Consider the following 26,270-nt stretch of genomic DNA (forward strand, 5'->3'; position numbering starts at 1 on the left):
ATGAAGGAAAATTGATTATAATTGAGTAACTGCTATTCTGGAAAACAAGCAAATAAATCTGCTTGTAGTCTCCATGGCTTGTAAAATATGAAACTCGATTTTATTTGTATTTGCTGAAGTAAATACTAATGTTAACTTAAACATACCTCCTCATTTAAAGGACTTCACTAACAAACAGCTTCCATGAAAATTCATTTTCCATAACTTCATTTGTGAGATTGACAAAAGTAATTCTTGTAAAGTGTTCCAATACTTAACATGTTATGATCATCCCACAGTTTCCCCATGTACAATTTTGTTACATAAATAAAAAGGCTATGAGAACATTGAGAGAATCAAACTTAAATTCATTGGGATATTGACTAGCTTCAATATTCTTTACTTAGACAGATAAATCAAGAATATAGTTATTTACCTTTTTAATATAGACTTACCTTGCCTACATATTGATAATCAGATCCAGTATATTCTTCCAGCAAGAAAAACTGATTCCACATCCAGCCACGTTTTTGACGGTGAAGGATTTTACCATCACTCCTTGGGGCACGGGATTCTGCAGGCATTTGCTGAATCCCAGGAGTCCTTCTGAATGTTAATTCTGGACAGCAGAAGTGGGGCAGGCATGCCCAAAGAACAAACAGTCTCAGGAACTGATAGATTGTCATAGTTTACTTCTTGAAAAATTCCAGTGTAGGTGATGAAAAAGTAGTCCTGTTTATGGTATCAGATCTCAACTGGCTTCCAGCACCTCATCAGTGCTATGGACATATTCCCAAGAGCTTCAAACAAACAAACAAACAAAGAAACACAATAGTTAATGGAAAACACTATGACTTTTTAATTTGGATTTTAAAATGAAAATAAATTAGTAAAACCAGAAAGGAAAATACTCTTTTTCTTTTTCTTAAAATAATGATCAGTTTTACGAAGCATTTTTGTCTGGAGGAATATCTACAGTTCAAGAAAAGACAATGATGAATACTTGCTCTCAAATAAATTGTGAAAAAAGCAAAAAAAAAAAACCATCATGACCCTTTCTCTTATGGTACAGCTTTAAAGTCTTGTAATTCCCAGATTTAGCAGAAAGATAACATTTGGCATGTCACATCTTCTAAAATTTAGCATAAAATTAAACTTTGAAAATAAAATTTGATTCTAATGTACTATGGAAATTATGAGGGATTTCTGAAATGAAATACTGTTTAAGAAGTTTCTAAATAGTACCATTGCTTGTTCTAATTTAGTCAGAGATTATAAAAATTAACAACAAACAAACAAACAAAAAATCCACTTACTTGGACAATAACAATTGTCCTATAGGCCTTCTCCTGAAGCCTACTGTTTCCTATTGAGTTACTCTATGGATCACCAGGCTTTTCTTCACTAGAAAAGGCACTAACTACTACAGGTAACAGGTTCATAAGAATGTTAGCACTCGTGAGTAGGAGGACCTACATGCGGTGACAGCTATATGTGTAATACACTTGCAAGATCTGAGCACTTCTTACCACTCTTCTGCCTTCACCTTGGATTATAAGCCTATAATATCCAATATCTATGATGGGAATCTCCTACTCACTTCCCACCAAACTTCTACCTGACACTCTTTTTTATAGCATCACCAAATCATCCCATTGTAATGACAATTTTGCAGTGTCTTGCTTCTGCATGAATACTCATTGCATTATGAGCAGAAAACATGATCTACCCAAATTTGTAGGGCTGGATTTCACAATGATCTGTTGCTCCACACAGATATTCCATTTAGCCCTTTACTTGAGCCCATAAAATTACTCCTGTAAAGCTAGAGTTCTTTTAGTATTCCCTTGATGAAGGTAGACTTGTTCCCTTCTGTTTGGGGTCTGTATTTGCAGATCTAGTCATAAATCCTCTCCTTAAATCCTATCTTACCCACTCGAATGTTTCATGTACCACAATATATTATATAAGTTCTATTTGCTTATCAATTATACTGATCTTTTAAACCATAAATATCTTTTGGTGGAATGAGATGTTCATATTCAGTGTCTAGAATAGTGCCTTGAACATTAGAAAGTTTTATTACACACTTTTAGAAAAGAAATAATATATAAATATAATAATGCAAACATGTATCATTTCCTGTTATATGAGGATATGTCAAATATTTATGTATGAAAACACATATTACAATAACAACTTCTTCTATATTATTATTGTTTGGAGGAATTTTTGTTTTATACATTTGCTTTGATTTTTAAAGCTTTCTACTAGATACATATTTTATGTCTTTATATTATAATTGATCTAAATTATTTGGAGAACAACATGATTGGATTCTATGTGTTTTCTGTGAGAAGCACTTTAAGTACGCCATGATACACATTTATGCTTTCACTCACAGATATTTCTTAACAATCTGTTTGGTTTTCTTTTCCTTTAATATTAAAATGATTGAGAGGTTAATGCAAATGTCTCTAGAAATAGGATTAATGATGAACCAGTGTCTCCCTTGAGTATATTAAATGATAGTGAGCACAGGAAGTCATACAAAGTGATCGATATGAACTCTATTATAACATGCCACGTAATACTCTGCTGGAGTTTAGCAACGAACTTCTGCATAAAGTGATTTAACATCCTAGAGCCAAGATATTCAGACATGTATATTGATTGCATTCTAGAGAGTAGGAACATCTAGCAAAATGTTGTTTATATTTTTATAAATCAGGATATGTTACAAGAAATTGGCCAGAATCCTACACTCTTTCTATGTGTAAAGGCTTTCTGCTGTGTTCCACTAAAATATTATTATTTATCAAGGTAACAGTATACTCAACTCATCACTTTTCATCATTAACAAAATTGACAGTAACTATATTCAATATTACTGCTCATTCTTTATACGGCTATAAATGACCAATAATAACAGAGAACTGACATTTTGGAGATTAGTGAGTGAATAATATATTAAACACTGCTAATAACTAATCAAAACTCTAAATAATAATTCTAATCACATTTTCATTGTCACTGTATGTTCAAGAAATTAGTAATTTAATAATTTAGGAATCCTCAATAAGATGTATATTTTAATAATAGTATAATTAATAGTATATTTGAAGATAGTTTACATCCAAACTATTTGAAAACTATCACCACTCATCATTACATTCTCCCAAGTTAATTTTTGCTAACAGATTTTATGAAGTTAGGAGCCAATATGTAGACTTTTGTCAATATCGTTTTCTTGTAATGAATAGAACTAATAATTGTTACCAGAAGCTAGGTGTTTTCTTTGAGTATTTTCCCTGATTGCTCTTGAGTTTATTTTTTTAAAGAGATTGAACCTAGAACTTGTAGATTAAGCTAGGATGACGGATCAAGGCACCCTGGGATCTCTCTTTCTCCACCTTTACTCATGGTAGAATTACAGGGCTGTAGCACCACTCCTGGGCTTTTAAAAGTACGTTAGAGTTCCAAATTCCTTTCTATGTTCAAACAGAAATCAGTTTATGGACTGCGCCATCTTTACAGCCTATCACACTATTCTAAGTAATCATTATTTATAGAAAAAGAACTTACAATAGCTTCTAACAGGTTTTCTTAGCCCCGGCCTTTAATATTTAAAAGAAGTCCTGTAGGGCATTATATAAATTAATCTTTAACCCATTTTATCATGAATAAAGTCAATTAAAATATTTAAAATGTTACCAACTGAGAAAATAATACTTCAACATTATTTTAACATTTAGAATTGGCTATTTAAAAAAAAAATCTCTTTCACATTGTTTCCAGTACTTCCTAAACTATGATATAAATCTTGCAATTTCTATTCTTCCTATTAATGTGTAAATCTGAACACTGTCCTGGCAATTATACCTTACCAAATTTGGTTCACTAAGGAAAATGATAATATTATAATAAATAAATACTTCTTTTTAATTCCTTATTAATGAACAAGTTGGACATTTTAAAATTTAAATTTAAAGCTAAAATTTAGAATATAAAATGGTATGTAAAGGAGATGCTGTATTAGCTAGAATTAGTGTATTACAATTAAAGTAAAACAAGTGGTAGGGGGCAAGAATGTAGTAAAAAAGAAATTCTATAACATAATTTCTGGGTAAGAAACCAAATTTTTGAGAAAAAGAAAACAAATAAAACCCATGTTTCCATGTCTTAGTGGAGATACAGAGAAAAAGTGTGGAGCAGAGACTGAAGAAATGCCCATCTAGAGACTGCCCCACCTGGGGATCCATCCCATTTACAATCACCAAACCCAGACACTATCCTGGAGGCCAAGAAGTGCTTGCTGACATGAGCCTGATACAACACTCTCTGGAGGGGCTCTGCCAGTGCATGACAAATACAGAAGTGGATGCTCACAGCCATCCATTGAACTGAGCATATGGTCCACAGTGAAGGAGCTAGAGAAAGAACCCAAGGAGCTGAAAGGTTTTGCAGCCCCCTAGGAGGAACACCAATATGAACTAACCAGTACCCCAGAGCTCCCTGGGACTAAACCACCAATCAAAGAGTACATACACTTGGTGGGACTCGTGGCTCCAGCTACATATGCAGCAGAGGATGGCCTAGTCGGTCATCAATGGGAGGAGAAGCCCTGGGTCCTATGAAGGCTCTATCCCCCAGTGTGGGGGAACGCCAGGGCCAGAAAGCAGGAGTGGGTAGTTAGGTGAGGAGGGGGAGGAGGGAGGGAACAAGGGGAGGGTGTTTTTCAGAGGCGAAATCAGGAAAGGGGATATCATTTGAAATGTAAATAAAGAAAATATCCAATAAAAATAAATAAATAAATAAATAATAAAAAAGCAATTTAATATACCTTTAAGATGCAGCTACGAAACAACCCTTCATTTTGAAATCATCTTTTATTATCATATATTTCCACATTTCCTTCATACCTGAGCTTTTAAAATTTTGATGCAAATCCAGATTTCTGCTTTATTCTTTACCTGTCTATGCACTTGCTGAACAGGGACAAGTTAGTTTAAAAAAAAAAAAGTGTAATAATCTTTCTCTTTATTGCTTTCTCTCTCTCTCTCTCTCTCTCTCTCTCTCTCTCTCTCTCTCTCTCTCTCTCTCTCTCTCTCTCTCTCTCTCTCTGTTTGCCTCCTAATTAATATGTACTTACTTTGCCATAAATGTCGGTCTAGTCTCTCTTTGGTATTTATACTGAATGGCCTCAGAATCAAAGTGATCCTCCACTTCAGCCACTTTGAGTCCTGAGCTTGCTCACAAGTGGGTAGGTGTGTATGCAAACATTTTTTTTTCTTTTTTAATTAGATATTTTCTTTATTTTCATTTCAAATGCTATCCCCTTTCCTGGATTCCCCTCCAAAAATCCCCTATCGCAATCCCCCTCCCCCTGTTCACCAATCCACCCACTCCTGCTTTCCTGTCCTGGTATTCCCCTACACTAGGGCATTGAGCCTTCTCAGGTCCTCGGGTCTCTCCTTTCCCATTGATGTCCAACAAGGACATCCTCTGCTACATATGCAGTTGGAGCCATGAGTCCCTCCGTGTGTATTCTTTGGTTGGTGATTTAGTCCCTGGGAGCTCTGGGAGATCTGGTTAGTCCATGTTGTTGTTCCTCCTATGGGGCTGCAAACCCCTTCAGCTCCTTGGGTCCTTTCTCTAGCTCCTCCATTGGGGACCATGTGCTCAGTCCACATTTTTTGTTTCTAGTTCTAATGCTCCAGGGAATATCAAAACCATGGGCCGTCCTTGTATCTGAAGTCACCTTCAAAATGTTTATGACATTCTGAGAGTGGTACTTCAGTGCCCAGATATTTATTTTACAAAATTTATTGTATGATACACAAGACTGCAATGAGAAAGACCATAACAGTATCACTAAAAATTTAGAGCCTTTCTCTTATCACTTTCATTGTTTGTTTGTTTGTTTTCTTTCATTAAAAGAAACTCTTTGTTTCACAGTATGCCACACATCATCTTATTTTCTCCTGCTCCAGCTACAGAGTGAATCGCTTTGCAAGTAAGCATGAATGAGGATGTCATACTGATCTCATTTCAGTTTTGTAATCAAAGAATTTTCAATCTACTTATGAGATGCTTATCGAAATATTGGTTCCTCCAAAGTTAGTTCATTTTAGTATGCAAGTAGGCAAGATCACAGATCATAATGTGGTAACATGTTGGTGAACAGCACTTACTCATGGTCTCTCTACGCATCACTGCTGATCACTGCCACACATCACTGGCTAATAAAAACAATCATTCCTCAGCCCAATGGTTATGTTCATTAGGATTTTAATGTAATAGACTTTAATCATTTACCGTCTATAACAATCAGATAAGTTGCTAACAATTGTTAAGAACAAATGTATACCAATTTAGGAGAACACTAAATACTTTTAGAATCTCATACAGTAAATACAGTCTAATGAGATTTCAATATTGAGAAACAAAAGACATTTCCAGGTGTGTTTTTACAAGACAAATGAATCAGAATATATTAAATACTTCCTTTTGTTTAACTAATTCCAATTTATGTATCTAGAATAAAGAATTAAGAGAAAATTGAATCAAAGAATTACACTAAAGACTCCAAAAAAATGAGGCCATATGCTTGATAATATTTTCTAACAGTTCATTGAATACTACCTACTATGCCTTACTGTTAGAAAACATGTAATTCTACATTGAATATTTATCATTTTATTTTAAGTATTCTGCACGTGAATTTCTGTATAGATATAACGAAAGCAACATGTATGTGCTCCATAAATTATTACTAATATGGCGATTCACATTGTTAATTCACCGTGTAATACCATATTTTAAAAAGTATATTTGTGTACTTAATGTAGCAGAGTTTACATAAGCTGATAAAACAGGGACATGGTATATTTTCAATTGAGCAATGATTACAAGATGAAGATTCACTAGTCACACTGTCAGGATTGTTACAAATGATGAATACAATAAAAAAAAAACCTCTTGTCTTTGCTATGATGCTTAGAACTGGCTGATTTTGTGTGTCAACTTGACATAAGCTGGAGTTATGACAGAGAAAGGAGCTTCAGTTGAGAAAATGCCTCCATGAGATCCAGCTGTAAGGCATTTTCTCAATTAGTGATCAAGGGGGAAGGACCCATTGTTTGTGGGTGGTGCCATCCCCGTGCTGCTAGTCATGGGTTCTATAAGGAAGCAAGCTGAGCAAGCCAGCAGAAGCAATCCAGTAAGCAGCACCCCTCCATGGCCTCAGCAATGTGGAAGTATAAACTGACTTTCCTCCCAACTTGCTTCTTGGTCATGATGTTTTGTGCAGGAATACAAACCCAAAACCAAGACATTCTCTGCCACCCTGTCCAAAAAAAATCATTGTAATTATTTGTAATTTCAAGTCAAGAATGTGATCTGAGAAGAAACAAACCATTCATACATGCCTCCAGCTATACACTGTGCTAACATCCTCATATGCCAATGTTCAAAGCCAGATACAATTCAAAGGAACGCATATAGAAGTGGGAAAACAAACAATTCAGTGAATGAGGATCCTCTTTCTAAGATTCTACTAGAGGGGAATAGGGTCAGATTTGTAGAGGGGGATACTGGGAGGAGAAGGGGGTTCATATTGGGGTGTAAAGTGAATAAATAGATACATTTAAATAAAAAGAGAAAGAGCGGTAGTTGAGTTGAAGTTCAGACTCAGATTTCCTACCACATATGACAAGTTGGCTCATCTTTGGAATAATTAGGATGATACTATGGTCATACGAATGTGGTGAGGATGAGCTGATGGAGTCTGCTAAGTTGTTGTTTGTTTTTGTTTTGTTTTGTTTTTTACATTTTGAGGACAAAATAATTTTTTATTTAAAAAAATTAAAAAAACTTATTTCACTCCGCTATACCTACTGGGTGACTGGTATAGTGTGGTTCCATAGGACTGTACAAGCTAGAGTGAAGAGTGGAGAAAGGGGCTGAGATCAGCTCTTTGATGGTATTGGTTTGCTGTGCATGAATGACTGAGAAACTATGAAAGCCAAAACCAATCACTGTGTACTGAAAATGCCACTAGAACATGCTGCATCTCCACCAAAACACAACAGAACACTGAAAAAAATAAAAGGAATACCATCAACCATCAAGAGTTTGGGGGTTTTTTTTGTTTGTTTGGTTGGTTTTGTTTTTTGTTGTTTGTTTTGTTTTTTGTACTGTTTCCTCAACTTTTTGACTCAGCAGCAAATGAGAGAGTCCCAGATGGAACTTGATCCATGACCAAGTTGGCAGTGCCAGGGGAGCTGTGGCACTACACCTGCTGCTCTGCTTCCTGGAAATCTTCTTTTACTGCAGCTGGAATTTAGTTCATTATATGAGATGAGTAGCAAGAATGCTCTCAGGGTAGCTAAAGATGTTCAGATAAAAGCCATCTGCTACCCAGTGCTCTGGAATCAAGGACTTAAGTGGGTTCTGCAGAACATTGTAATATATATCTATATATTATATATGTGTGTATGTGTGTGTGTGTGTATGTATATATATTCACATTCTAAACCAATGTAAGTTATTCCTCTTTGCATGCATGCTTTTGGGAACATCAAGGAAATGGCACAGCTAGAAGAAAGAACTTGTTAGCAATATTATCTGTTCACTCAGTTGCAAGAGTGTGTGGATCAAACACTTTCTGCAAAGCTGAACTGGAATTTATTAGGTGTTAAAGGTAGTTGTACATGAAAGTGCAAAATTCCATAACACAACTCATGAAAATTTAATCAAAAGTACAATCCTAGGGAGACACAGCACTGTGGCCACTCGCACTCCACTGGAGTTTTAGGTTATTTCTATGTGGAAAAGCACATAAGACAGAGCTATGAGAGAGGCATCTCTGCTTCAGTCAGGGTCAGGCAAAAGAAGCAGGAAAAACGTCATCAGTCCTGTGCTTTTACTTACGCTCAGTGTTCTGAAGGGCCCACTGGGAGACCGTGTCTCATATTTATATGGAAAACTACTCTATAAAAAAAGTCTTAAATTATTCATCTGTAGCCAACATGTAATACTGAAATCACCCCAGAGTAGTTAGATTTTGTTTTCTTGAGGGCAGACAGGGTCCAGTCTGTAGTGTATTTTTTTATTTATTATAATGCTTGCTTGGCTCAGTGCTAAGCTGTATTTTTCATTATAATTTGCAACCAAGAAAAAAAAAAACAAGTCTTGTTTATATGTATTTAAATATTTATATGTTTTAATTCTTAAAAGCATCAAACTTTTAGTTTTGATACTAGACTCTGGAGTGTCGTTTGTTATGAAAATGTGAATTATTAATCTACGGTCTGATGATTAACTCAATGAAGCCATCACTGAACAAAATCTTAAGGTTTCTGAGTGAAATTTGTTTAGAATTTCTGTTCTAAGGATGGTTAACCGAGAGTAAATTACTCTGAGTGGTGCCCATAGAGTCATGCGTCTGCTCCATTCAGCTTGCTACACAGACACAGTCAAATGGTTTTCATCATCTAGGAGTGAAGGGTGAGCATGTTAAAAGAGTGCCTAATTTCAACCTGAATGTTCTAAAGAGTCATTTTGGTGGAAATTGCAGTCAAGCTGATGCAAAATAAATGGCTGGGTGACAGTATTCCTGTGCTGCATGTCCAGGGGTATGTTCTGCAAGTAGTTCAAGAGTTATAACTAATTGGTGGCAAAAAAGTGCAGTAGGATTGCATTGTGCGCCTTGGAAGTCCAGGTCTTGAATATACATAGGGTAGGAGAAAGAATGTATCAAGGTATTAAATGTATGCATTAATAAACAAAAATATTTTTTTTGTAATGAAGGCATAGGTGTAAATTCAGGCTCGGGTCTGTTTTAATGGGGTTGCCAATTTTGAACAGGTTTCAAACACAATTTATGTTTTCCAGCATAGTTTTATAATTTACTTAAACCCTAACAATTGGTCTTCTTGAAATTTAATTTTATTAAAATAATGGGACATATTTTTACAGCTGAATTCATAGTAATAATTGAGATAATTATATAAATAATACACATGAAGGCCTTTGTTTCACATATTTATTTATTATTTCATTTATTATTTACTTTCCCCTCTTACTTTAAACTTAATTAAATCAACTCCATGGGTTGATAGATGTATTCTGAGCTCTCAGCTCTATGCCTATCTTAACTAATGTGAGGTTGTGACTTGTTTTAGTGCCAAATATATCAGCAAGGATTAGCCTCAAAGTCAGACAAGAGCGTTCTCACCTACCGGTTAATCTGTCAGCTCTGAAAGAGTATGACAGTAATGCTGTGTCATGCACTCATCATATTATAAACAGAAATCTGAGGCTAACCAACTGTCTCTTGCACTGTTCTAAATGCCTTGAATAATTTAGATATGAACAGTTTGGGTTATGATTAAACTTATACTTCCCTGGCTAGGAAATGGCTCAGTGGGTGAGCTTGTTATCACACAGACACACTCACTTATGAAGTTAGAGACAGCAGTGACCTGCATCTGTAATTCCATCTTTTGAAGAATGGACAAAAGGAGATCCACGGGAGTTGAGAGCTCGCCAGTTTAGCCAATAGGTCAGCTTCATATTTATTTAGAAGACATGTCTCAAAAACTATAAGGCATGAAGTGATTGAGGAAGACACTAGCATCAATCTCTGGATTCCACATGTGCATATACACATGTGTGCATGCATATGCAAACATGTACACATGCGTGCAATGCATACTCAAAAAAGGATGAAATATTTAAACTAGGAGAACTAAAAGTAAACTTAAAACTAATAATACTGATAATATAAGTTCCAGTTTGATTCCACTAGCCTGGACACAAATATCAAAGACTGTTTGTGAATGAGAGATACTGGTGGGAAGCCATTTAACAAAAGGCCAGGTCACGTTACATAGTGAGTTTCTAGATCCATGAACTCTCAACACAAGAAAAATGTACAATCTTAGGTATATAAATTCCACATACCATTTTTGTTTTAAATATCACTAGCATAACAGTTTTTCAGTAATAATTTGTTTTTCTAGAATAAAGATTCTGCTATTTTTAAAGTTTAGTTTTTAAGGAATTTTTGTCAGCAGAAAGAAGGTTGAATGAGTTAAAACTATAATTTACTTAATCAGAACAGATTTTTAAATTCTCCTTTAAATGTATGTGTATGTCAGTGTTTTCTTTTTCATCTCTGCCTTCATTAACTTCAAACTCTTATCCCTAGTCTATAATTATCAATTTCTGGAGCACATTTTTTGAATTCCAAATGAAGTACGGCTTGCAATCTTTCATTTGATCAGCTTTATGAGTACCCAATTTAACAATCTTTGATTTCGGTATATGTGCACCTAGATTTTATTGATATTGTTTCCAGTAACAAACACGAATTGGAGAGATCATTCATGATAATTCCATTTAACCAACTGAAAGTATTGGAGTTCATAATTCTGATTCAGCAAATTTTGTGGTGTTAAAATCCAGTGTAATATTTTCCGCTAAAACAAACAACTATTCATATAAAAGGAAGTAAAATTGGCTATGTTCTCTTAGACTTTAAAGAGGTTGCAAACTGGCTCTTGCACTATTTATATACTTGACCTAACTCCTGTCTCAATTACTGTGGGATGGAAAGGGAGTTCTCATTTCAGTAAAAATGTATTAGGCAAAGATAGGTGTCAGAAACAAAACAGTTGATCATCAAGACCTGATCTGCAACCTGCTACTCATTTACCTAGTTCAAAATTCCTCTCATAAGCCGAATGCTGCTCATCAGTTCTTCTCTTGGATAACTGCTATACTCTTTCTCCATGGTGATATCATTGCTTGATATGATTTCCCTTCTCTCAAGTAGATATATAATCATATCTCAGAAAAAGAAAGAATAATCTCATTAGTTTTGTGTCTGCACCCAAGTATTCATCTACCCAACCACACAAACAAGATCCTTATCACACTAAGCTAACCAAGCACAATAATTCTCTTTGAGAGCACTTTGTTATACTTACTTTTATGGTAACTGGGTAGATGCAGTAAGAACTGCATGGAGAAAATGAGTTGGAAGAGGATGAAGAAAAATCTCCAGAATTTGTGTGGAACATGTTTTCAATAGCCCATAAAATATCAAGAAATGAACATAGTCAAAAACAAAGAATGTATCTCAAGGGATAATTCTCTATAATTCAGGATTTTTTCCCAGTTGGCAATTTAACAATACTTTTTAGTATCTCTGATTATTACTTTTTATGTCTTTCTACATCTCAGAATTTAATACTCTGTCATCTGTATATGTATGAAAGACTTACTCTGATTCTGTACATTCTGTCCTCACTCAGTTAATTTTTTTATAATGATGAGCTTCAGAATTTCCTGCAATTCTATTCATAGTTCTTGCTGTCATTTATTAACCTGGATTTCTATCCAGAACTTCCTCTGCCTGTATCTTTATATGCTCTCTCAAATAATTAAACTGATTGTAAGCATGTGAACCACAAATAAACTACCACTGGGATATAGTCAAAGTACTCAAAGTCAATATATCAGTGACAAATACACATGCATATGTGTCTTAAAGCATGATTGACATTAAGAGAATAAATATCAGTGGCTGAAAGTAAATAAAAATGTGAAACACACACACACACAAAACACATACACACATACATACATATATACATGTGTGCTATATGAATATATATTCATGCACAGTGTATATGTATGCATATATATATATATGTGTGTGTGTGTGTGTATGCAAAGCTGAGTTTCTTTCCTCCACAAGGAAATTATATCATTGGTTAAAACATAGGAACAATATGAGATCACCATATGTGATGGTTTGAATATGCTTGGCCCAAGGATTTCCATTATTAAGAGGTGTGGCCTTGCTGAAATAGGTATGGACTTGTTGGCGGAAGTGTGTCATTGTGGTCATGGGTTTTACAACCCTCCTCCTAGCTGCCTGAGTAAGCCAGTCTTCTCCTAATTGCCTTTGGAACCGAGGTAGAACTTTCAGCTCCTCCAGCCCCATGTTTGTCTGGAAGCTGTCATTCTCTTGCCTTAATAGTAGAGTGAACCTCTGAACATGTAAGTCAGCCAAAATTAAATGTTCCCTTTATAAGAGTTGCCTGAGTCTTGGTGTCTGATCACAGCAGTAAAATCCTAAATAAGACACCATAATAAAAAAATGCAACATGAAGTGGATATTAGCCCAAAAGTTCAGAATACCTAAGATTCAATTCACAGACTATATGAAGCCTAAGAAAAAGGAAGACCAAGCTTCAGTGCTTCTTAGAAGGGGGAACAAAAACATCCTAGGAGGAAAGACAGAGACAAAATGTTGGAGCAGAGACTGAAGGAAAGGCTATCTAGAGACTGCCCCACTTGGGGATCTATCCTTTATACAGTCACCAAACCGGGACGCTGTTGTGGATGCTGGGAAGTGCTTGCTGACCAAATCCTCATATTGTTGTCTCCTGAGAGGCTCTGCCAGAGCCTGACAAATAAAGAGGCTTATGTTTGCATCCAACTATTAGACTGAGCACGGGGTCCCTGATGGAGGAGTTGGAAAAGGGACAGAGGAGGGTTTGCAGCCCCATGGAGGGAGCAACTGTTTCAACTGGCCAGATCCCCTGGAGCTCGTAGGGACTGGATCACCAACCAAAGAGTACTCATGGAGGGACCCATGGCTCTGGACACATACATGACAGAAGATGGCCTTGTTGGACATCAATGGGAGGAGAGGCCATTGGTCCTCAGTGTGTTCGATGCCCCAGTGTAAGGGAACACCAGAGCTGGAAGATGGAAGTGGGTGGGGGAGCACCCTCAAAGAGGCAGAGGGAGGGGGATGGAATATAGCGTTTCTAAAGGGGAGACCTGGAAAAGGGAAACATTTGAAATGTAAACAAAGTAAATATCAAATAAAAAAAAGAGAAAACAATACAACATGATCTCTCTCCATCTTGTATCCCATATTTTATATACATATATACATGAATATGGAAAAGAATTAATTTAGTAGAAAAGGAAAGGAGGAGATAGAGAAGGAAAAAGTGGAAGGGGATGGTGTTGAATGTGATTATCTCCCAACTACAGGTTATACATGTAAGGATCTGCCTTTGCACAAAACACCATAATTACAATACATATATCACTATATTTTAGTTCTCATCTTTTCCTTTGTAAACCATATATTTACTTTTAAATTATTTTCTTTCAACAGTTTTTAGGATTTATATTAAGTTATATCAAGTTTTTGATAATAAAATGCCAAGATAGAGACTTCAAGTTTTAATTTTTAAAATTTTATATAATTGAAATATAATTGAATCATCACCCCCTTTTTGCTCCCTTCCATGCAAAATTCTTTTAAAATTTATTAACTCTTATTCTATATTCTTATTCTATATTATATTCTTATTGTTAATCTGTAACACTACTAACATTATTATATGTATGTGTAAATCAATACATAAATGAAAACTGATGCATTTGTTTAGGTTGTTTGTAAGTTTTTATTTAGGACTTCTTAGGATAACTTGTGATTGGATAACCACACAGAGTACTCAACTCTTGAAGAAGGTAAATTCTAGCTCTCACAGCAGTTTCTATTTTATTATAGGTCTTCATCCAATTGGGAGCCCCTGTGTGATTGGTCCCAACCACATTAGCATGTCAAATGATATTGTTATTGTCTGTTTTATGCAGCATTAGTGCTGAGGTCTCCTGGGTTTAGCTTCCCTACTGCATGCCTAAAAGACAGTCTGGTAGTGGACTTCCTGGTAGAATGATGTTTTGAAAGCAACAGAACTCAAGAAATGAAACAGCTGTGCCTTCTATGAAGGAACAACAAGAAGGTCACTGAAATCTACACTCTAAAAGTTCTAGAAGGAAATATCTCAGGAACAATATGTTGTCACTTTCAACAGCAAAAAGCTTTTTAGAGATGATACTAAATCAGGACCCATGAAAGAAAGAAAAAAAAGACAAACGGATTTTGTCAAAATTATATATAAAACCTTTTTTTAACAGATGAATAAAATGGAAAGTAATAGACGAAAGAATAAGAACAGAGGTACAAAATCTTCTTCTGGTAAAGTGTCTCTATGTGCAATTTTCTGAAATTTAGACCTATTAGCTGGAAGTAAATCAATGGAACATGATTTTTATCTTAGAAAGACTGAAGCAGCCGGACTGCCTTGAGTTCAAGGTTAGCTGAAGTTATCTTATGAGTTCTACATAACCTGGGCTAAAGAATGAGGCCTTGTCTCTAACAACAACAATAAAATACAGTCAATTGTGGTTCAGTGCACGGAAAAAAAAATCCACAGGCTGTGCTAGGCTGATGACCTGAATTCAACCCCCGGAACCCATGGATGCTTCACTACAAATTTTTAACACCAAAATTGCACAGATGAGAGGCTAAGGCAGGAGGATTGTTTATTTCCAAGTTCACGGGTCTGTTGACACTGAACATATATATAGAACAGATGTAGAAATGGATTCTGTCTGAACAAAACAGAGGGCTGGAAGTCACTCATGATAATTGTTCCTGGGCCTCCACAGGCATGCATGATATGAATGTGCCCAGTCTTACACACACATGCATACACATACACACACACAATACAAAACAACAAATATTTCCAACAGGCAACATCGGAATTTCAGAGAACACCATGTGTAGATGAAAAAAACACCTTGCTCAATATAACTCATCTTTGTTGAACACATATGAAAGTTAAAACTAGTATGCATACCAAGTCACAAAATTAAAATATCCTGCTCTTTAAAGGCATCATTTGAAGTACAAAAGAATAGCCAACTGAAACAACCATATCCTGCCAGTGAAGATATAAAGTATCAGCTATTTCAATAAATATATTTTCTATTTTGTAAAAGTTTGCATATGAACTGATTTGATTAATTTGATACATAGTCTTCATCCTGAACTTTTTTAGTTTAAAAATTATTCATATGTAGCTACATAGAAATGAAGTTTTTGATTTATTCATTATCATCCAAATCAGGGAAAAAAAAAACCTAAACATGTCTCAAATGGCTGAACAGACAAATTGTGGTGTATCTACAACACAAGCAACACAATTAACTGTTGACAATGATACAGCAACAAACAGAACTGTTACTGAACACGCTGTGTTCAGAAAAGCAGACCATGCGAAACTCAAATCAGATATCTGATTCCACCTAATATGACATATGTAAAGCAGCAAAGATATAGGTATATGAGAGAGATTACAGATTATAGTCACACCAAAATGACAGGAGGGACCTTTAGAAGGTAATGAAAATGCATTCTGTCTTGGCTTCAGTCGTCATCAGTGGGGGGATTTAAAAAAACTTACAGAACTTTACATAGAAAGAACACATTTTACTGTATGTTAATTTAGCCCCTTATGAATACCCCAACAAATAAATAAAATGATGCTATCAACTGGAGGTAACCATAAAGCAAAGCTACAATGTAATAGCACTTCCAAAATACAAAATATTAAATGTATTTACCTTCCTTGAATTTCATTTATTAAATATCATATGTTTAAATCATATAAAGTACTAGCTTATGTATTCTTCGTAAATTTCACCAATTTATACAATGTATGTTGAGCTTATTCATCCACCACTGCATTAAGCCAGATCTATCCAGTGCCCCAATCCTGTCTCCTGGACAAGAATATGCCTTCACTGTACTTTTTTTTCCCCAGAAACTCCACAAGTCGTTAGAAACCTTAAAGAATGTGTAATTTTATAAAATGCATGTTCATGTTTAACTGGACTATCTTCCTGGTGTAAGTTCTTTATCAAATCTAACTTACTGGAAATATTTCATTCCCAGTCTATACATGAGTAGATGGACAAATGATAAATAGCCTAAAGTATGATATGTATCTATGTAACATTGCCCTCTGATTAGGTTTTGTTTTATCCTGAAACACTGCCTATGTAGTTCAGGCTGATATGTTGTCAGTTATAAGTGGGTTGGAATTTTGTCAAATTACTTTTGATATTAATTTATTTAAAGTTTGAATGTTAATAATGTGTGTGCTCATGATTAAAATATTATGCCAAATTCTAAAAACAACAAAAAACTATATAAAATTTGAAAGTTACTACATATTAATGAAATATATATTGAAGCTACTGTTTCTTTCAATCATTTCTTTACTCTGGGACATTAAAGCTCCCTCCCCCCCGCGCAAACCACAACAAATGAGTATTTCATTTGACGCTTTCTCTCTTATTTTTGAAGTTGGTATGTTGTTGTTGTTTGATTCTAGCTCTTTATGTCTTCTCAAAGCATTAGCATAAATTTAACACATGCTGACAGCAGCATGTTCTCTCTGTCTGTCTCTCTGTTTCTCTCTCCTTCTTGTTCTCTCTTTCTGAGACACACACACACACACACCACCACCACCAGTAACAACAAAAACAACAGCAACTACTATATCTCCATAACCTCATCAGAACTTTATGTTTTCGGTTTGGCCTGGACACCTTCAGCTTCAGCAGACAGACGGTGAGTGCAAGAGTAAATAAAATATGAGCGCCGTGAAAGCTCATGCCTGCTTATGAGAGTGTGTAATTTAATAAAGTGTTCATTGATGTCAGCACACTGGCTCATCAGACCTGTGAGGATGTTGATGCCGGCAGCAGAGAGACTCTGACTCCTAATTAGATGACCGAAGGAGATTACATTTTCCCTTGGAGACAGACAGAAGGGTGGGAGAGTTATTCTCCAAGGGATTTAGATTCACAAATATCTGATGGAACAGAGCCCAAGTAGGAAAAAGCACACATTAGGTATAGTCAAATAGGAAAATGAACTTGACGGGGCTGCATTATTGATAAGAAACTTATGAAAGCTAACACCAGGCTTCTGTTGTTCTCTATTCACATAAAAATTTATAGCATAAATTTTTAATAAGCAGCAATATTTTGTGACTTGCTGGCTGAGTTTTCTAACAATTCTGTAACTCTTAAAGAAATTTGTGTGTTATAACTTAGAATTCCTTATAGTATAGTTCCCACGTTATTGCTATGGAAGTCCACTCCTCAGTGCCTTGTGAAGTTGCAACTGAAAAGGAAAAGTTAACTACACATTTATCAAGGAAATTGAATTGTGTATTCCTTATGAAAATAACATTAATTATTTAAAATCCTATATTTAAATTTTTATTCATAAATTAAAAAATATATGGGTTTTATAGTTGCTGTACTAATTCTTATTTTCCCAAATAAATTGATGTATTAGTGATTATTTGATGAACAAATGTTTTAACTGAGCAAGGTTACAAATATGATTTCACATTTGAAATACAACTTCTACTTTTCTATTGATGCTATAAAGCTATACACTTTTTAAGAAAGTGAAAATATTTGAATACTCAAAGTTGAAACTGAAACACCTTTTTATGAAAAAGTTCAGTCAAGAAAGTAAAATATTCATAAAATTTAGACATACACTTAAGACTACTGACTACTATAGATTTATCAAACTATATTTTTTTGTTTGCTTTTTTGTTTTTTTCGAGACAGAGTTTCTCTGTATAGCCCTGGCTGTCCTGGAACTCACTTTGTAGACCAGGCTGGCCTCGAACTCAGGCTTGCCTCTGTCTCCCAAGTGCTGGGATTAAAGGCATGCGCCACCACTGCCAGGCTCAAACTTTTATTCAATGGTAAAGAAAGAGATGTGGGATGCCTGGGAGAATGGCTTCGGCTGTTCTCAATCTTCCCAATTCTGTGATCCTATGCACATGTTTTCATGTTGTGATGACCCCCCAACCATAAAATTATTCTCTTAGTCCTTTACAACTGTATGTTTGATGCTGTAATGAGTCATACTATAATATATGACATGTAGGATATTTGATATGTGACCCAAAAGGGGTTGTTTCCCACATGTTGGGAACCACTGGCTTAGCATCTGCCTTGGAAACTCATGAATCTATGTCCTCAAAGCATATTTGTAATTCCATGGCAGGCACGCTGAGGGCAAACATATCCTCAGGGTTTGCTGACCATCACGTCTTGCCCAATCTTGTGAGATTCTACCAAAAAATGAGGTCATCAGCTTCTGAGGAAAAACTGAAGGATGATTATCTCATCTCTCTATATATATGCACAGCTGTATGTGTGAACAGGTGAACACACACAAATATGCAGGCACAGATAAAACAAATGAGGGCATTTCTGAGAACTGCTACAAGAGCCAGGCCTCTGGCCCCTGCATATATGCACAAACACCTGCACATGTCCACAGGGTATGTGGATCTCCCCAAGCACAGACACCAGCATATACACGTGTGTGAGCACATACACACACATGCAAACACACACACACACAAACTCAAACACACATGCCAATCAAATAAAACAAATCTGCTAATAATGTGCTAATAATGGACCAGGGTTTCTAAGTTAAGTATTGAGGGAATGCCTAGCAACCAACTGTATAAAGCAAAGCTCTCGAAAACAAACAGAATAGCAAACTATAAAACAGTACATAAAAAAATATAAAATTAAATTTCATTGTCTCAAACGAGAAAACAGGCATAAAGAAAAACTCTCATGTCAACACTTAATTAATTCATTCAATAACCATTTAGTATTTTATATGAAACTTTTATTATGCTGTATAATGAGGAAATAATGGCCAAGCAGTGCAATTGCAAACAGGCCTAAAAAATCAACATAGTAAACAAATAGATGTACTAGTAATGCAAATTGCAAAACAGAGCATTAAACTCCGAATTTATTATTCTTCACATATATTGCACATATAAATCTTATATACTAGTGAGATTCATTGTGATATACTGAGCCATCATAAACAATATTCTGTGAGTCCACTCTGCTTTTTTTCTGGCTTCCTTCTCCTCAAACTATCATGACAAACACATCTAGTGCCCTGTATCATCCCAGCAATCACAATTCTCCTTTAAAACTCTGCCTGATGTTTACTTTCTTATTTTGTGTCCATTGTGACTGGGTGTACACTTGGTGGTATGCATGTTAATGAGGATATGACCTCATAGATGCATTTGCATGTGGAGACTGACGTGTTACCTCGTGTAACCTGGGATGTTATTTCTCAGGAGCTGTCTATCAATGTATAGGAGACAAGGTCTCCACCATGACCTGGGACTCAGCAGTTATGCTAGGCAGGTCAAAGAGCCAGATGGAGCTCTTTCTACACAACACTAAGATTACTTTGAGACTAAAGGAGACACAACAGCATACCTTGAGGGTTAAGGGTTCTATATGTAGTTAGGACAGATAGTAATAAGTCCCCTTTGCCCTGTATTAAGTCCTTGCAAGGTAAGGATTCTAATTGTAATTAAGAAATTGTGTTTCTTAGAACTGATGTAAACTACTTTGGACCCCACTCATCTGATGTATATCCTTACCCTGGTTCCTTCCATTTCATAGTATCTTTCTAACAATGTATAATAGCCTTGACCCTCTGAACACCTTATGTCTCCTTTAAAAGAACAGGGGACTGCACTCTCAAATTCTGACTTAGGATAAGACAGTAGGCTGGCCAGTCTCAAATGCACCCCAAAATGGAGTTTGCTTTAACTAGACAATCATGGGTTTGGACTTTTCTCCTGGTGATTCCCAGGTTTGACAATTACAATGTCACCTGGCTCCCTGTGTGAGGTCTCAGTGTCAGTTTCAGGTCTTCAACACTCATATTTGTGTTGTGTTATCATTTGAGCTCTCTGCCCACTGCTTGTTTTCAGTTTTGGCCTTCACCAGCAGAAGGAACATAGGTTGTTTCATTTGAATTCCGGCCTACTTCACTAGACATGATATCCTTCAGTCCATCTATTTTCAGGTAGAAGGTAGGGTTTCTTTTCTAGTTGTGATTGAATATCTCAATTGTGCATATATTCATATATTTGTTACTTCACCAGTTAACAGGTACCTAGTGACACCGTATGTCTTAGAAATTGTAAATACTATAGTAACCAACAGGGTAAGAAGCTATTTTCGGTATAGCCAAATTCACTGCTCTAAGATGTATAACTATAGAGGGATAACTGGGTCACATAGTGTATTTTTACTTAGGTGAAGAATTTCCATAGTATTATTCATATTTCCATATTAAGGTAGTTTTATAGTTTCATTAATATAAAAGGTCTTTTTTTGTCTGAGTGTTCCTCATTCTCCTTTATTTAAATAAGCCATTCTAAATGGCAGGAAATAGTGTCTCCATTTTAGCTTGCATTTACATTTCACTGATGGTTAAAGATAGCATGTTTTAATCTATTTATTGAGGTTTTCTTTTCTGAATTGTCTATTCAAATACTCTGCTCACTTTTAGTTGGAACAGATTTTGTTAAATTTTTCTCATCAGTTCTTTATATATATTTGGTTACTGTCAAAAAAACAGCTGATAAATATTTTCTCTCAGTTTGGTCTCCCTTGACTGGCTGAATGCTTCCGTTCTTACAAAGCTTCCGATTTTGACATATCATTTGACAATCGATCTCAGAGAATTTAGAAAATCATTAGCTATACCTATATTTCCAAGTATTCCTTTCTCTATGTTTGCCCAGCGTAGTCTATAGGTAACAGCAAAATCTAATATTTGAATTGATTTTGTACATGGTGAGAGATGATGGTCAAATTTCATTTTGTAAAATGCAGATTTCATGTTTCCTGGTTACCTTTACTGTAGGAAACATGCTTTCTTCAATGTATGCTGTTAGCCCATTTACCAAGAAAGAGTTCCTATAGAGCTGAGGCTTTGCTTACAAGTTCCATAATGTATTTATTTTACCATCTTTCTATTTAATGTGAGTATCTTGAGCATTGCAATGTTCTGTTTTTCTTGTTATTGAAGAATGTTCTTACTATGTAGCTATATCTGACTTAGAAATCTCTGTACACTGCAGACTAGGCTGGAACCTCTCACAGAGAGCAGGCATTTTATCCAACTTTCCACCATGCAATGCTGAAATTGAAAGTGTGCACCAACACTCAACTCATAATATTGTTGTTTCAATAGAACACACAATGGATCTGTGTGTTCCATTAATTAATGATTAATATTAACAATAATATTTTCATATTATTCTTCCAATTCATGAATATAGGCTCTCTCCCTCTTCATGTCACCCACTTTGCATTTTTTTGCTTTCCTTTTTTCTTATTGTAGTGTTTTTATAATTTTCTTTGGGTTTTTTACATTGGGTTTCTTTGTCTTTTTGGTTGCTTGTTTGTTTAGCATTACAGGTCCAGTGAATTGACTGGTTTTCACATTTCTTTCTGAACAGTATTGATAGTTGTACAAAGAAAATCTATTTTCGTGTTGAAATTGCATTGTACTACTCTGTTGAATTTATCAGTTATAGTAGTATTTTCATGTAATCTCTAAACTTTCCTATAATAGCATCATATTATATAGTATGATAGTATCATCTTACAGTAATCTGACTTCCTCCTTTTAATTTTGAATGCCTTTTCTCTCTTGTCTAATTACTCTTTGTGAAATTTCTAGTACTGTTCAACAGGAGCAGTGGAAGCAAGTGTGTTCATCATGTTCATGATCATAGGGAGAAAGCTTTGGTCTTTCCCTAATTATGAGGATGGTGGTTGTGTCTTAGTCATTCCGTGTTCATTCTCCTGAGTTATAATTGATTAGCATCTGTCTTTTCGAACTTAAAAATTAAAATAATTTTTAATAAATACATATCTTTGTGACATCTGGTTTGATGGTCACCAAATGTGGATTCTGACTTCTCTTTTCACCTGATGTGTTAATATTAACTGATTTTCATATGTTAAACCATTATTCCACTCCTCATGCCTTAGGGTTTCTATTGGTGTGATGAAATACTATGACCAAAAAGCTACTTGGGGAGGAAACAATTCCCTATGGCAATTCACCATCAAACGTAGTGAAGTTAGTAACTTAAGGAAGTCAGGAGCCTGGAAGCAGGATCTGATGCAGAGGCTATGGAGGGATGCTGCTCAGTGGCTTGCTCCTCAGAGCTTGCTCAGCATGTTTTTCTGCCTTCCTATAGAACTCAGCACCACCTGGCTCTGATGAATTGTCTTCCCATCCACAATGGTCTGAGGCCTCTCCGATGAATCCCTAATTAGGAAAATGCTCCATATGCTTGCCTACAGCAAGATCTTCTAGAGATATAATCTTAATGTGACTCTTCCTCCTCTCTGATAAATTAGCTTCTGTCTCACTGACACAAAATTACCCAGTACACTTGGTATGAAAGAAAATTGACAAGCAAATAATAATTTCACTAAGCAAAATTTTTGAAGATTTTTTTTAAAATTTCTGCCTCTTGATTGCCATAATTCACAATATGCACCTTAATTAGACTAATACTGCATTTTGGGCATGAGGTTCAGGGTATGACTTTCCAAGTGTGTAGACAGAATATAGATAGGAGTGTTCATGTAGCCCTCAATTTCCAAATGTACTTTTATTAGTGAGTTTGATGAATAAAGGACTTGGTACTTTGTAACTGCTGAATTCTTAACACTACTCAATGCTTCACTTAAAACAAAATGTACATGATCAGCCAAGAAGTATCACCTCTCCACCATGAAAGAAAACCATTTGTGCTATTTAGCACTGACTTTCAAGAAAGAGAAAAGAACACAGAAGATCTGAGAGAGTCAGACTATTACAGGATGGGTCTCCATAACTCATCCATCATTTAGTCAACATCTTTGAGAACTGGCTGAGGGCTGTGAAAAAAGAGTTAGAAAACTTGACTGTAGTTAGATAAGAAAAGACTGATAGTGTATAGGTGGGAAGGCAGCAGCAGGAGTGGAAGAGAGTCCAGAATGTGATGAATAAGAAGTTCAGCAGGCACAGAACTGACAGAGAAACAGAAAAAAAGGCAAATACTATAGACCCCAGAGGCAAAATAAGTCATGTTAAAACAATCACAGGATCTCACAGTCCAACACAATCCATACAACATATAACATACAACATACAACACATGAAGTTTATCTGATAAAATGATCACTCCTGAAATTATTGCACGCATACAAAGGAAATGGTTACTCTATAGTAGGAAACAGCAGGCGCTCAAGGGACCATCACTGCCATTATGAAGGGATGCTGATTTTCTACAAGTGCTTTGATTTCACCTTTTCCCTATGAGTTCTCCCATAAATTTCAAGACTTATTATGTCTTCCTCCAACTGGTTACTGCTCTCCTAATTCTCTTGCCAGCTGGCTTTGTCTCCACATACAGATCCTCATTAGAATTACTGATCATAGTGTGTGCAGTGTTCATAAAGCTCTGCTGTGATAGCCAGAATTCAGGCAACAACATCTAAGGCAGGATACTGGAAAAAAATAAAACAGGAAGGAAACCCTGTAATACCACTCAGTAGCATATAATAAAGGGGTCCCAGGTAGAGAAATGCCTCATGTTATTCATGCTGTTCCTTTCCATACACTGAAGACCTCTCTAACTGATCCTTGTTTAAAGACTTAATTTTATATTGAAACAGTTCTGAAATATAAACTGTCACATAAGAGCAATTACTGCATGCCAGTCAATGAGATAGGGGCCTTTCACAAAGGCTGAATTAGTTTATAAAATAATATGAGGTGGATTTCTACTTCTATGGTTGTGGGAAAAATGGTAAGATTGCTAAAGATAAATGAATTAGACTATATATTATGAAGAGCACAATATTAAATAGCTTTTTAAGTACAAGTTGAACTTTAAAGTCTTAATTCCAATAAACAGTAGTTTGTAAGTCCATTTAAGACAGTATTGACTAGGATCATATATTTTTGCTTCCATTATACTAATTGTGTTTGATTAAATTTAGAGATAGATATTTAAATATTAATGTAGAGCATTTTCCATATTATAAATATGAATGTTTGGCCTCTATCTCAGAAAAAAAAACACATGAATAAAACATTAGGTTTTCTCCGAATGGCAAAGTTAAACAGCTCTACAAAATGGAATTATGATCCCTGAATATAGCGATTATATATTGATTTACTTCTCATGAAATCTTCTTAATAACATCAATAAATATTTCCTGGCAACATTCCCATGGTAGGTTTTATTTTCCTCAGTCAAAGCTGTCAAAAGATCTTAAGTGTCGGCACTTAGCAGCACTTGAGAGGCAGCGAAAATTACAGAGACACATGAAAGCTGCAGAGAAGCAAGAAGTTACAGGGTCTACTGCGGGACAAAGAGGATGGATTGCGCCTTTAGCTGCTGGGTTTTGAGAGCTGTAGATATCAATGGACTGCCACTAAGGGTCCACAGTACAAGGTTCTGTGATTTTTAGAAGCCACTATTTCAAAAATATGAAAACAAGCAAGAACTGAACACCTCCTTCATCGTGAGCCACACATTTTTATACATCACTGAATTAGTTTCTCATCTAGGTTAATTGGAGATCTGGGACTAGACAACTGCTTTTTAGTCCTATTATTGAACATGAATTCTTTAGATAGATAGTCGTTGGCCCAGTAAACTCCAGGAAAGTGATATATTTTACAATTTTCTCTTAAAGAAAGCCCAGTGCTGCGTTGTATTAAGTTAAAATATCATTTAACCAATAAATCTGAGAATGCTAAGGGATTAAGTAATGTGGTTAATATAACATAGCTGGTAAGTGGCTACCCTGGGATTTAAGGTGCATTCTTTCTTCTTTATTATTCTGTCTTCCAACAATAGAGAATTCATAACTTACAATGCCAAGGACACAGATACAAAGAAGAATGAAACAGCATCACCAGAAATACTGATTAAGAATACTTATCTCCTATGTTTCAAAGTAGAAGTTTTGTCTTTTATTTATTTATTTATTTATTTATTTATTTATTTAACACTCCATATTTTATCCCCCCATCCACCCTCCGACTGTTCCACATCCCATACCTCCTCCCCAGCCCCCTGTCTCCTCGGGGATGTTCCCACCACCCACCGCCTACCCAGCCAGACCTCTAAACTCCCTGGGCCCTGCTGTCTCTTGAGGGATAGGTGCATCTTCTCTGAACTCAAACCTGGCAATCCTCTGCTGTATATGTATTGGGGGCCTCACATCAGCTGGTGTATGCTTCCTGGTTGGTGGTCCAGTTGAGAGATCTCCAGGCCTAGTTTAGTTGAGATAGTTGGTCCTCCTACAGGATCACTCTCCTCCTCAGCTTCTTCCAGCCTTTCCCTAATTGAACCACAGGGGTCAGCAGCCTCTGTACATTGATTGGGTGCAAATATCTGCATCTGACTCTTTCAGTTGCTTGTTGTGTCTTCCAGAGTGCAATCATA

The 26,270-nt window shown here is 35.7% G+C and overlaps 1 protein-coding gene across 2 annotated transcripts in view; it reads right to left on the bottom strand.

Annotated features, from left to right (window-relative positions):
- LOC110310190 (cadherin-10) overlaps positions 1 to 26,270 on the bottom strand; it is a 191,020-nt gene that overhangs the window by 116,172 nt on the left and 48,578 nt on the right. For both annotated transcript variants that reach the window (XM_021182917.3, XM_021182916.3), the window contains exon 2: positions 435 to 779. In XM_021182917.3, the coding sequence (XP_021038576.1) occupies positions 435 to 665 (231 nt within the window). In that variant the 5' untranslated portion in view covers positions 666 to 779. The remainder of the gene's footprint in view (positions 1 to 434; positions 780 to 26,270) is intronic.

The sequence above is a fragment of the Mus caroli genome, unplaced genomic scaffold (genome assembly GCF_978045245.1).
Source record: "Mus caroli unplaced genomic scaffold, Mus_caroli_1 scaffold_16, whole genome shotgun sequence".
Taxonomy (NCBI): Eukaryota; Metazoa; Chordata; class Mammalia; order Rodentia; family Muridae; genus Mus; species Mus caroli.